Here is a 12595-nt window from a genome sequence, read left to right as displayed (position 1 = left end):
TTTCCTATATAGGGGTCTTGTTTTCTTATCCTTTCAGCCACTCTATCTTTTGGTTGGAGCACTTAATTCTTTTCCGCTTAAGGTACTTATTGATAGGAATGTAGTTGTTACCATTCTTTATTCCTGTTTTTGATACATGTTTTTCCTTCTTAAAGAAGTCCCTCCAACATTTCCTGTAATTCTGGCTTGGTGGTGTTAAATTCCTTTAGTTTATTTTTGTCTGGGAAGCTCTTTATCTGTCCTTCAACTCTAAATGTTAGCTTTGCTGGATAAATTATTCTTGGTTGTAGATCCTGGGTCTTCATTCCGTCGAATATTTTTTGCCACGCTCTTCTGTACTGCATAGTTTCTTTTGAGAAATCCGCTGCCAGTTGTATGGGTGTTCCCTTATATGTAATTATTTGTTTTTCTCTTGCTGGTTTTAATATTGTTTCCTTTTGTTTAATCTTTGGCATTTTAATTATGATGTGTCTTGGTTTGTGCCTCTTGGGACCCTGATTTTTGGAATCCTCTGATCTTCCTGGGGTTTTGTGTCCATTTCCTTCACAAGGTTAGGGAAGTTTTCCATCATTATGTTTTTTCAAACAGCTGTCCAACATATTGATTTTCTCCACTTACACCAATCAGACAAATATTTGGAGCCTTAATAGTGTCCCATATCCTCCTTAAATTATTTTTATAGTCTTGGCATCTTTTTTCTTGCCATTCTGTCTGAGTGTCCTGATTTGCTTTCCTGTCTTCTAGATAGGGCATGTGATCCTCGCCTTTATTCACTTTGTTTATTCCATTTAATATACTTCTCATCTCAGATAATGTATTCTCTATTTCAGACTGGTTCCCTTTTATAATTTCCATTTCCATTTCCATTTTTATCTCTTTGTTGGAGTTCTCGACATCTCCCAAAAGTTCATTGAGCATCTTCATAACTAGTATGTTGAACTCTGCATCTGTTAGATTACTTGACCCCATTATATCTGGATCTCTATTTTGCTCTGTCATATGGTTTCTGCTTCTTTGTCTTCCCATTTTGTCTACCTTTCCATGTCTGTGTTTATGTATTAAGCAAAGCTCCTAAGTCTCCCGGTCTTATTAGTGTGGATTTGTAAAGTAAGTGTCCAGGGCCACAGTCCTGAGAGGGGTTCAGCTGCAGGCCAATTTAGCCTCAGCCTGTGCCCCTCTAGGGCCATGTGTTAAAATTCAGCAAGCAAAATCCACAGATGCTGTGCTTATAGTTGCCTCAAAGGCCACACCAGAAACCGAGGCCAGCTGCCTCTACCAGTGTGAGCCTCAGTAAGGGGCACCTGACTCTCTGAGAATACATCTGGATGTGGCTTGAGTGGGGCCCGAGCTGGGGAAGGTGGGGTTTTGGGAAATCTTTTGGGTGGAGTGACCTCTGTTATCCAGTTTGATGACATCACAGCAATGGCAGTGCTGTGTCCACGCACTGGGAGTGGGGAGGCCTCAACAGGGAACAATGGATACTGCCCACACTTCTGTACAGAGCAAGTCTCGCCTGGTCCTCACTCTGACAGTGTTTCCTTATAAATCCCTGGTACCTCCTGTGCACAGCCGACTCAGCACTGGTGCTCAGAGCTAGTAGGTCCATCACAGCGAAAATCCGCTCGCAGACACAGCCCCTTTAAGAGGCTTCTGCCACTGCTGCAACCTCCATCTCACTCAGCTGTGGGCAGCCCCGCATCATCACCCGTCCTGCCATTGCTGGGTGATTTCTTGAATTTCTCCATAGTTGTATGGCTTGTTCATCTAGATCCCAGGCAATTTTTCCTTGCTGCTTTTGGTTGTTGTTGTTGTTGTTGTTGTTGTTTTTGTTGTTGTTGTTGTTGTTGTTGTTGTTGGCTGGGTACAGTGAACTTTATTGCTGGTCCTTATTTCTGTCACAACTTCGATTTGATTGCCAGAGGGATGAATAGAGCTTCTATCATCTACACCATTTTTTTTCTCCTCACTCTTCAGTTTTAATATTTCCATTTTTTATGTTTTGTTTATTTGTCAAATGTTTCTTTTTCTTTGCTATTTTTTCATTTATTCAGGCACGTTTGTAATTTCTCACTGGCGCATTTTTATCATGCTTGCTCCATTTTGATCAGATCATTCTAATGTTTCTGTCATCTCAGCGTTGAAATCTTTTACTGATATTTTTTCATTCAGTTTGAAATCTGGTTCTTGGTATAAGAAGTTATTTTCACTTGAAACAAGACATACTCACTTTATGTTGTGAAACTAGACCTTGTTCAAATCTCTTGTTTTGACTGGCTTTCTCTAACACTGCATTGGCAGGGAAAGCAGAAACCGTCTCCTACTGCCAAGGGAGACAAGGGTTCAGGTTCCCCTTCACCTCTCTTCACACCTGAGGGTCAGCTGGGTGGAAGTAGCAGTTTTGGCTTTCTGTAAGGTTTCCACAGTTACCTCATTTAGGTGACCTCATTCCTACTGGGAGATGGTAAAAGTCTTGACCCCCCTCACCTTCTCTGACATCATGCCCAGAAGGGGAGCAGAGGGCTCCTCATTACTGGGGCTAGAGGTAGAAGTTGAGGCCTGCCCCTTGTGGTCTCCCTTGCCACCACAGCGTAGAGGAGGAAGTCTTACTGCCTGGAGTGGGTAAAAGTCCCAGCTGCCTGCTGGGCCCTCTCCGACACTGCCCCACTGCAGAGTTGGGGCGCCTCCTTCCTTCCTCACCGGGGTGGAAGTCTGGACTCCCTGCTTATCACCTTTTGCTGATATGGGTGGAGATGGCACTACATGTGTTTCTTTAGTGTTTAGCTGGAGCAGAGCTTTTATTGTCTAAAGGTTTTGTCTTGTTAGGCTGGCCTTTCTTGGTCTTTTGGCTTTTCTCAGGATTTTTTTTCCTGTACCCTTTGGTGTTCCATGTTGCTGGCTTCCTCAGCTTCATGTCTGGGATACCGGAGGCAAAAAGTAAACCCGAGGAATTCATCACCACGTTGTTCCTCAGGTCCTGAGGTCTTTCTTTAGCCATTCCACCTTCTCAGCACATCTCAGTCCTACACTTGTTCACACAAGTGTGAGGTACAAGACTTTAGTGGTACTTAGTAAGAGGAATAGGGAAGACTATGTCTGCTCCATCTCTCCAGAAGCAAGTCTCATATTCACTTTCGTTCCTTAATTCTGGTAACTCAGTTTTTTGTTTTAATTCCAGAACTGTGTTGTTAACTTTACCCAAAAATGTTATTTTTCCAGGTCTGGAAGAGCAGATTAATTTTTAAATTTAAAGGAATTCCAAAAAGCAAGCAGACGTTGGGGGAAATACACCATTTGGCCTCAGCTGCATTTATTAGAGTCATAAATAGATGTTTGTGTTTGGAGATGGTTTTTAATTTATAAAGAAGGATCTTAGAAGAGAGGATCACATAGTTATAAGTAGTTAGTGGTAGCCTTTAAATATTTTTGCACTAGAAAGTAATAAAAAGATAGCATGAGTGTAGGTCTAGATAGATGGGCTGCTTCCATGGTACTGAGAAGCTTTTGTTTGACTTCATTTTCTCAAAGGGTTCTGGTAACTTTCAAGTTATGACTGTACCTGTCTCATAGGAATGTGGTTAATAAAAATTTCAGGACTTTGGTAGCTATCCAGAACTATGCTTATGTGAGGGTATGATGCTATTGTAACTTATCTTCCTGCAAAGACATACTTTGTACTTATAGGAGCACATTTTCACCTTTATAATTCTTAGAATCCTAGAATCTTAAACAAGATCTTAAAGGTTAATTAATGTAACTATTCCTCTCATCCGTGTAGTTCGGCTGTTACAGAGGATGCTCTACTACCTCACAGGGCAGGGTATCTCATCTTAAATAGTTCTAACTATTTACCAACCTCTTCTGTTCCGTGCTGGTTTTCCTATTAGATACTACTCTTTGGTCCTTATTCTGCCATTTGAGTCTAGTCTTTTATAAGAGAATAAGAAGGAACCATTTTTTTTCTCTGGGCTGTGATCATTCTTATAGTCCATATCCTTTTTTTTTGGCATGGTTAAGATCTTTCATCATTTTAGCTCCCTTCTTCAATCTGTAGAATTTATTAGTCCTTGAAGTAGAGCATTGACATTCAGAACAACACACACCACTTGTGCAGCATGGATGGGAACTGGTAAAAATAGTATACTATACTATACTATTTTCTCACATGTGCATAAAAAGTCCTTCTGAGAGGACCGAGACCCTTATAGATACATATAAATCATTGCTTTTGCTTTCATTATTGGCACTTACAAAACAGATATTGAATTTACAGATGGCTCACAGCCTTGGAGTTTTCCCCCTTCCTTAGTGACTTAATCTTATACTAAGTCTGACCCATCTTATTACTTTATTCAGTTGAAGTTTTAAAAATCTACGTCCTAGGCTACATTTGTCATTAGGAGGTTTTTTGTAAGCTTGGTTGTATTCTTAAATTTTGAGTCTCTGATTTATTATATTGACTGTTACTGTTCTGTTGTCCAGTCCTTCCCACTTTTCTCCAGTTTCACTTGCTTTGGAACATCATGAGAACGTTGATGAGGCAGGGCACTGTTAGACATCTTGTACAGCGATATCAGCCTGTTAATTAATAAGCGTTGGTGGTTACCTCTATAGAACGGGTATAAATCATTTTTATTCTTCACACCAAAATCTGAAAAAATATCTTCTCTAGTTTGGTATGTTATTAATAACTATATTTTAGATGATCTGGTAATTTTGGTATATTTTTAAATTTTGAAATATTTTAGTACTTGTTTTGGTTTCGTTTTACCTATTTTAAAAATATTTCCAGGAAATCCACTTACCCAGGATATATTGAACCTCTATCTAGAACCAGATGGAACAAGAAGGCTACTGAACTATTTGCTTGATAATTTGGCAGGTACTGCAAAAAGAAGTAAGTGGTCATTTGTTTAAACCATTTTTTAAGGAAGACATATAAGAATATTGCTTAATTTTGTGTTTCATATCCAACTAGTTTCAACAGAACAGCCACCTCCAAGATCTTGGATTATGTTACAAGAACCAGACAGAACAAGGCCAACTGGTTAGTAGCCTTATTTTTTAACTCATATTTACTTGGTCTTTATAAACCTAACAGTATTGTTGGCATGTTTTAGATTATGGGCAGTGTTGCGGTGGAGTGCTTACAGCTGATTCGGTTTGGGAAATAATAAAAACTTAATTCCTGCTCACCTGGTATGCCATAGAAAATACGCTGTTGAGTAGTGCTTCTCAGCGAGAGGTGATTTTATCCCCCAGGGGACATTTGGCAAAAACTGGAGACTTTTTTTGATTGTCACAGCTAGGGGAAGTGCTACTGGCATCTCAGTGCTTGAGATCAGAGATGCTGCTAAGCATCCTACCACGCACAGCACAGCCCCCCACAACAAAGAATTTACCCACCTGCAGTGTCAATAGTGCCACTTACAGAAACCTTGCTATAAAGTATTGATCAAATTCAGTTATAGTGAATATACAAAAAGCTTTTTATATTGGAAGTTCCCAAACTGTATTTGATACTATTAAATTCTAAGATAGCTGAAACACTTGGGAGAGAAATTGAACTAATGACTTCTAATCAACTTAAATTATATGAAAATAGTTTGAGAACTTCTGTAATATGTATTTGTCCTGTGATAGATACCCTTGCCTTTCTTATGAATTAATAATCATTGCTCTGTAGAAGAAAATTAGACATGCCTATTAAGAAAAATGCCTATCAAGTTTCCACATTCTATGGTAACGATTGGTGAAGTGTCAGAGGGAGCCCAGAAATAAGGAGGCCTGGTCTTCAAGGCCGAGGGCTCAGGATCTTAGTCTTTTAGATTCCAAACCTTTTATGCACACCTCTGCAGCAGATCCACACTATTTCATAACTCATTTATATATCTATCCTTCCTCTCTATTCAACTTTATTTGTATCCACCATGTCTGGCATATAGTAGCTTTTCAATGAATAGATATTGAATAATAAAGTCAAACTGAGCATTTAAGTGAAGACTATTGAAATTGTCATGTTTTTTTCCTGCCACGTGTGTGAATAAGTAAAGTTATCTTTCCTACAGCCTTGTTTTCTGTCATGTGCTATAATGTTCTTTGTGATAAATATGCGACCCGGCAGTTATACGGCTACTGTCCATCATGGGCACTAAACTGGGACTACAGGAAAAAGGCTATTATTCAAGAAATCTTGAGCTGCAATGCTGATATCATAAGTCTTCAGGTAAGTAAGAGTATTTGTTTAAATCATACAAATGCCCCAGCATTGATAAAGCAAAGAGTACCCTGCAAATGTGTTGTTACAATGACACATTTGACTTTAGCAGTCTTAAAATGCTGGCTTTTTGTGTTTTGACTGAGTCCTAGGAGCATTCCTACCTGCTTTATTCTGCAGCCCTATGCTGCCAAATTAAGCAAATGGGTTAAGCTGGGTTTTAAGCATTTGCTATGACAGCTAAATACTCACCTTTCGCTCCCTAATGCCCCTGCACACTATTTTTGAATTGGGCAGCAATGTTACTGAAATTGTGGCATTTTCAAGGTATGATTTTTCTTTACCACCAAAGGTAATATAATAATTAGAGCATAGTGGAAAGAGCATTGAACCTGGGTGCACAGTAACTTTGGGTTCTCAGTCCAACTTCCTTAAATTACATGATCTTGGGCAAGTCATTTTCCCATCTGGCCTGAAATTATGATCTGTGAAGTTCATTCTACCTCTCTGATCCTTGTTGCACATTAGTTCTAAAATGTAAGGAAATACACATGCATGTGTCTCACCAGTCGTGACTCCTAAACAACAAAGAATTGACCTTGTCAACTGATATCTGTCTAATGACAAGTAGCTATTCTGATTGGTTTCAGATAAATTTCATTGAAAAGATATTGCATTCTTTATTCTGCAGATTAGTCTTTTGAAATGATTTTAATCTCTCAAACTGTATATAAAGTTAATGCAAAGGACTGATTTTTGTCTTATGAAATAATTTTGCTGTTTACAATTTTTCAGGAGGTTGAAACAGAACAGTATTACAGTTTTTTTCTGGTAGAACTGAAAGAACGTGGCTATAATGGATTCTTTAGTCCTAAATCTAGAGCTAGGACAATGTCAGAACAAGAAAGAAAGCATGTTGATGGCTGTGCAATATTCTTCAAGACAGAAAAGTAAGTCATCTTATTTTTAAAAAAGAAAATGTTCCCTATTTGCAGATTGGGGGCCAAGGGTATGGAAATTATTTGGATAGTAAGAGAATGAGATATTGTATTATTATTTACAAATTACAAGACGGAATATTCCAATGCAAAACCTAAACAGAAGATGACTACATTATCTTAAGTTGTAAAAGTATTTGTACCAGTAATAGCCTGAGAACAACTTTTAATGGCTGTGGGAAGCTTAGTGTTAAGTGTGGAGGATTTCCATGTGATATACATGCCATCATATCTGTTAAGGAAGTTTGAGAAAACCACATTTCCCTCAAAGCTACTAACCTTGTGTTCCCAATTTTAAGTTTGTGTCTGTTTTTGTTTTTGTTTTAGATTTACTTTGGTTCAGAAACACACTGTTGAATTTAATCAGCTAGCAATGGCAAATTCTGAAGGGTCTGAAGCTATGCTGAACAGAGTCATGACAAAAGATAACATTGGTGTTGCAGTACTGCTAGAACTTCGAAAGGAGTTGATCGAAATGTCATGTGGGTGACCTTTCACTTTCTGCAAAATTGACCTCCAAAATTTGATAAAAAACAGAAAATTAGTTATATAATAATAGTCTTGTTTAACACCTGAAGACACTCAGAATTTAAATTTTTTCTGAAACATATCCCATTTTCTCTGCCACAAAGCTAAAGATGAGAAAGCATTGTCAATAAAAGTATTTAAAATCTTGACAGGCATAAAGTCAAAGAAAAAAAAGTTTTTTTGCTCCCCCAAATTTTTCAAATAAAAGAAATTGAAGTAAATATTAGTTTAAATAACTGCTTAGAAAGAACTTCATGCACTTCCATAATTTCTTGACAACAAGGATATTCTGTAAGCTACCTTCTCTTCCTGACCTATTTGTTTTGATCATTTGAAAGATCTTGAGTTTTGGAGAAATTGGCCACTTATTTCAAATTAAAAAGTATATTTAGAGTGACCATCATGAAATTTCTGTCACTTGAGGAACAATTGGAACTGAAGAATAGAAAAGATGAAAGGTGGAACTTATTGACTTTCTTAAATATATCTAAGGCAAAGGGTATAGATTTAATTTTGCAAGACTCAATTTAGTACATCTAAACTAACACAAAAAGTTTCAAAGGAGACACAATTCTTTAAAAACCAAGCTGTCCCAAGTATAATGGGCTGTCTTTGATCAAGTAATGAATACCCAATGCCGGAAGTACACAACCTGAGGCTTTGATGTCTCTTTCTCAGGTTTCTTGTAGGGTAGATTATCAGATGGGTGGTTGTTTAATAAATGTTAGGGTCCTTTTATATTCCCAAGACTCTGAGATAGTACTTGCTTTCAGACCCTGTAAGAATATGTGAGCTGATAGGTGGGTTTTGTCTGTTTGTTTTTTTCTTTTTATCTAATGTAGCTGGCAAGCTGCATCTTGGAATGGAAAAACAGCTTATTCTCGTGGCTAATGCGCATATGCATTGGGACCCTGAATACTCTGATGTGAAATTGGTTCAGACAATGATGTTCCTCTCCGAAGTGAAGAACATTATTGATAAAGCCTCGCAAAGCCTCCCGTCTAGTGTATTGCGAGAATTTGGAAATATTCCACTGGTGTTGTGTGCAGATCTTAATTCTTTGCCAGACTCCGGTAAGAAAAGAATGTTAGTTTATATAGAATGCTTTTTGACTGAAAATGTTTTTGTAATGTATTGTTTTTGATAATTCCAAATTATCAAATTTAGTGAAAACAGGAATTCACTTTGTAGTGGCAGCTTTGAGAATTGGGTTTAAAAATGTTTGTGTGTGGAACAAGGGGACCATTTTGAAAGTGAAATGGTATTATGAAAACCTCAGGAAGATGGACGTTAATCATCTTCAATAAACACATAATTGATAACTTGAAATAACTCATTAAAGAACATATTATCATAGTTCATTATCTCAGGTCACATATAATCCAGACTCTGAAAGTGTTTTAAGATAGCTTCTTTGGGATTCCAGAATGTGATAATATAATCCAGTTTAAATTTGACCGTATATTATAGGATCTCAAATTTTGGTGGGCTTGCTTAGAAAAATATACCTCAGGTAGAAATTGAGATCCTTCATTTACACAGATCAGGCAAGTGATTTTAACAAAAAAAAACCAGGAATTTTAATTTTTATCACAAAGTGGAATACAGAAAGCCTTATTCTTGAATACTTTTCCATTTATGATACAGTGAACAAACTCTAGCCCTTGTAATATTGAAACTAAGTATTTCCTCATTTTTGTATTTCAACTCCTGTTTATACTTTCATATACACAAGAATACTCTTCCTTGGACTTGCTTGCATACATGCGTGAGCATATGCACGCACACCCTCGGAATGGCTATATTTAGTAGCACATCACCACCATCATGGTAGATGGGAGCTATTAATAAGATAGAAATGATGTTAGAATTTATTTTCAGAGGAAATAAAGGTATCTAAAATCCATAATTCCTTAGTCTGTCTCATCAAGATGTCTGGGATTACTGCTAGGAGGCAGTTTAGGGTTATTCTCTGTCAGTTTCTCTCCATATTTTCTACCCTCTGTTTAGCTACAAAGTATCTGAGGAGCAGAGAGACTTGTCAAATCATAGATATCTTAAGACCTATTTCAGCATTGAAAGTATTTTAATAGAACACAGAAGGGAAAATGTTCAACCTTGCTAACTAATTACATGAAAAATATTTGAAAATGTTTGCACAGCCCATCTTATGCTTAGGAAATTGGGAAGATCGTATCCAAGGCTAGTGAACTCGCTCTGTGACTAAATGTGGCATTCTCTTCCATAGTGGCCAATGTATGTAATGGAACAATTAAAAGTAGTAACAGCCTGAATTAAAAAAAAAAAAAATAGTTTAACAAATATTATACACCAGCCCTGCCTGTTATTATGCAACCATTTTAAAAAGGTGGTCGAGAAGACACATAAGTTTATGTGATATAGTAAAGCAAATATAAAATACTCAATATACTATCATTAAAGCCATGTAAAATGGATTTAGACAAGTCCTGGAAAATGTAAGAAATTTTAGAAAGTGGGAATGTTTTAGAAATTGTGGCATAAAACTACTTACTGTTGAATTATCTTTTTATGTTTTATACAGTGACTATTGTACATGACAATGACAAACATTCATTTATTTCCATTCTAGGTGTTGTAGAATATTTAAGCACTGGTGGAGTAGAAACAAACCATAAAGACTTTAAGGAACTGAGATATAGTGAAAGTCTTACAAACTTCAGCTGTAATGGGAAAAATGGGACAACCAATGGGAGGATCACTCATGGTTTCAAGTTAAAGAGTGCCTATGAGAGTGGCCTGATGCCTTACACAAATTACACGTTTGATTTCAAGGTGAGTTTCAAAATGGATAAACATTTAAAACTTCCATTTTTTTAAAGAGAGTCTTGTTACTTTGTCATAAGTGTTTAGACTGGAATTAGGCCTTCTCAAATTATTGGACAGCTCTATTCTTTTATTACTTTTCTGTAGAATTCCATGGGATTGGAATTCTATAAATACCTGTTAGAATCATTTCCAGGGTAATAAATCAGATGAAATAATAATAGTAAATCCTGAGTTGACCGTCGTCACCTGTTGGGGCAATTATGTTTCTTGTAGGCTTATTGCCAACAGCTGGTAATGTAGCACCACATTGCAGCAGGCCCGCAAGTAATGTTTTCTTTCAACATCGTTTCATTATAATGTTGATAAAATGCCATAGGAACTTACTTTTGTTTATGTCAACGAGCCTATGGTAAAATTGGCCTCGTTTTACATAGCTTTGCTTAATGTCACAGAACCTGTGGATGCCATTAAGTGAGGACTTCCCTGTATCTAATTTGCTGTTATTTGGGCTGAGGTGTCTTGTCTCTCATTATATTAATTTAACTAAAACTGTACTCCTTGAGTGCCAAATGTGGTTTATTATTGGCCATTTTAAAATTGTTAAAAATATTTATACACCTTCTTACGCAACGAACAGCTTACGATGTGAATGGACCCTCTCCTTGAGGATTCTCTTTATTTTTGATATCGGTAGTTGTTTAGGGCTTGTGTTCAACCGTCCTTTTTAGCCACCTTTTGCCTTGATGCTCTCTTCAATCCTGGTTTTCCAGGTCTGACCTGCTGGAAAAATAATGGGTCAGGTTAGATTGTCTGCTAGAGTGCAAATTCTGGTGTTGAATGGTTCTTAAATTTGGAGAGGAGGGCTGTTTAGACTAGAGTAACTATCGGAAACTATGGTAATTTTTTATTTGACTTTGGAGGATCCCCAGTACTGTAGATAATGACTAAAACCTGGGAACAGAAGACTTTGTCAAGTCGTAGAGAGGCTGGAGCACACCTGGGGAAGACTGACGTGTGGGTGCCAGAATAACCAGAGAGGCGGAGGAAAGCAGAACAGTGTAGGCGCTTCGCCACCGAGGAAAGCGGCCTTTCAGGAGAGGAGTGGGCGGTAGGCATCAGGAGTGCGGTGAGGGGTGCCTGTCACTGGAGCAATGAGCAGAGAGGCTAGAACACAGGGGCCAAAAGGTGACTGAGCAACAAGGTGCTGAGCACCACCTCTGCGGCTCTTACTCTGAGCAGACTGAAGAGGAAGTGAGGCTGGTAACTGAGAGGCGAAAGAGATTAGGGTTTTTTTCTCTTGTTCTTGTTGCTTAGACAGAGATAGAAAGAAGACATTGAATGTGCTTAAATATTCCTGGCCATGAGCATCTGGAGAAGGAGCATCTGAAGTCACAGGGAGGACAGGGCAAATCAAGAGATGCCTAGCTGTGTGCCAGATGCCGCACCTGGGTACTGCTGAAGACATGCAGGGTAGAGACGTCTCAGACCTCCTGGAACTCACTGTCCATGGAGGAGACAGGTCCCGAGCGCATAAATGAATATATAACAGGGCGTGCATCACCAAGGGAAGAGAATCGGAGATGTAGGAGGTATCACGTGGGTGACAAAAGTCTTAGGAAAGTTCGAACTCAACACTCGAAGGTTGAGAAGGAATGAAGCAGATGATAAGAAGAAAATGTTTCAGGCGGGGGTACAGCATGTGTGGAAGCCCTGAGGCAGGAGAAAGACTGGAACGTACAAAGAATGTACCCCAGTTCACCCACCTCGCCCCCAGTCAAAAGGCTAGTATGGCAAAGGAATGCAGTAAGCAAGGCAAAGTGGCACAGATTAAGTGAGGAAGGAGAAGCAGAGGCCATAGGAGTCTTTAGGGCTCATTAAAAATTCTGAAAAGATCTAGGTAGAAGGAAGAATGAATTTGCCACCCCTTAACCTTCTTCATTCTGCAAGATTAGACATTTGGGGAACCCTCTGGTTTACATACTGCTTATTCCGACACACTACAGTAAGTCCCTTTGTTTAGCAAACATGGCTGTAGGGTATGTCTTGA

At 38.3% G+C, this 12595-nt stretch overlaps 1 protein-coding gene across 4 annotated transcripts in view; it reads left to right on the top strand.

The window, feature by feature from the left end:
• Window positions 1-12595, top strand: part of CNOT6 (CCR4-NOT transcription complex subunit 6) — a 68395-nt gene that overhangs the window by 51328 nt on the left and 4472 nt on the right. For 2 of the 4 annotated variants that reach the window (XM_016147766.2, XM_016147765.2), the window contains exons 5-11: window positions 4790-4879; window positions 4976-5044; window positions 6066-6223; window positions 7010-7164; window positions 7540-7694; window positions 8583-8813; window positions 10352-10554. In XM_016147766.2, the coding sequence (XP_016003252.1) occupies window positions 4790-4879; window positions 4976-5044; window positions 6066-6223; window positions 7010-7164; window positions 7540-7694; window positions 8583-8813; window positions 10352-10554 (1061 nt within the window). Of the gene's footprint in view, window positions 1-4789; window positions 4895-4975; window positions 5045-6065; window positions 6224-7009; window positions 7165-7539; window positions 7695-8582; window positions 8814-10351; window positions 10555-12595 lie in introns of all 4 variants that reach the window. The other 2 variants (XM_016147764.2, XM_016147763.2) reach the window with 1 other exon arrangement.

The sequence above is a fragment of the Rousettus aegyptiacus genome, unplaced genomic scaffold, assembly GCF_014176215.1.
Source record: "Rousettus aegyptiacus isolate mRouAeg1 unplaced genomic scaffold, mRouAeg1.p scaffold_m13_p_7, whole genome shotgun sequence".
NCBI classification, from domain to species: Eukaryota; Metazoa; Chordata; class Mammalia; order Chiroptera; family Pteropodidae; genus Rousettus; species Rousettus aegyptiacus.
This window is presented reverse-complemented; position numbering and strand designations above follow the sequence as displayed.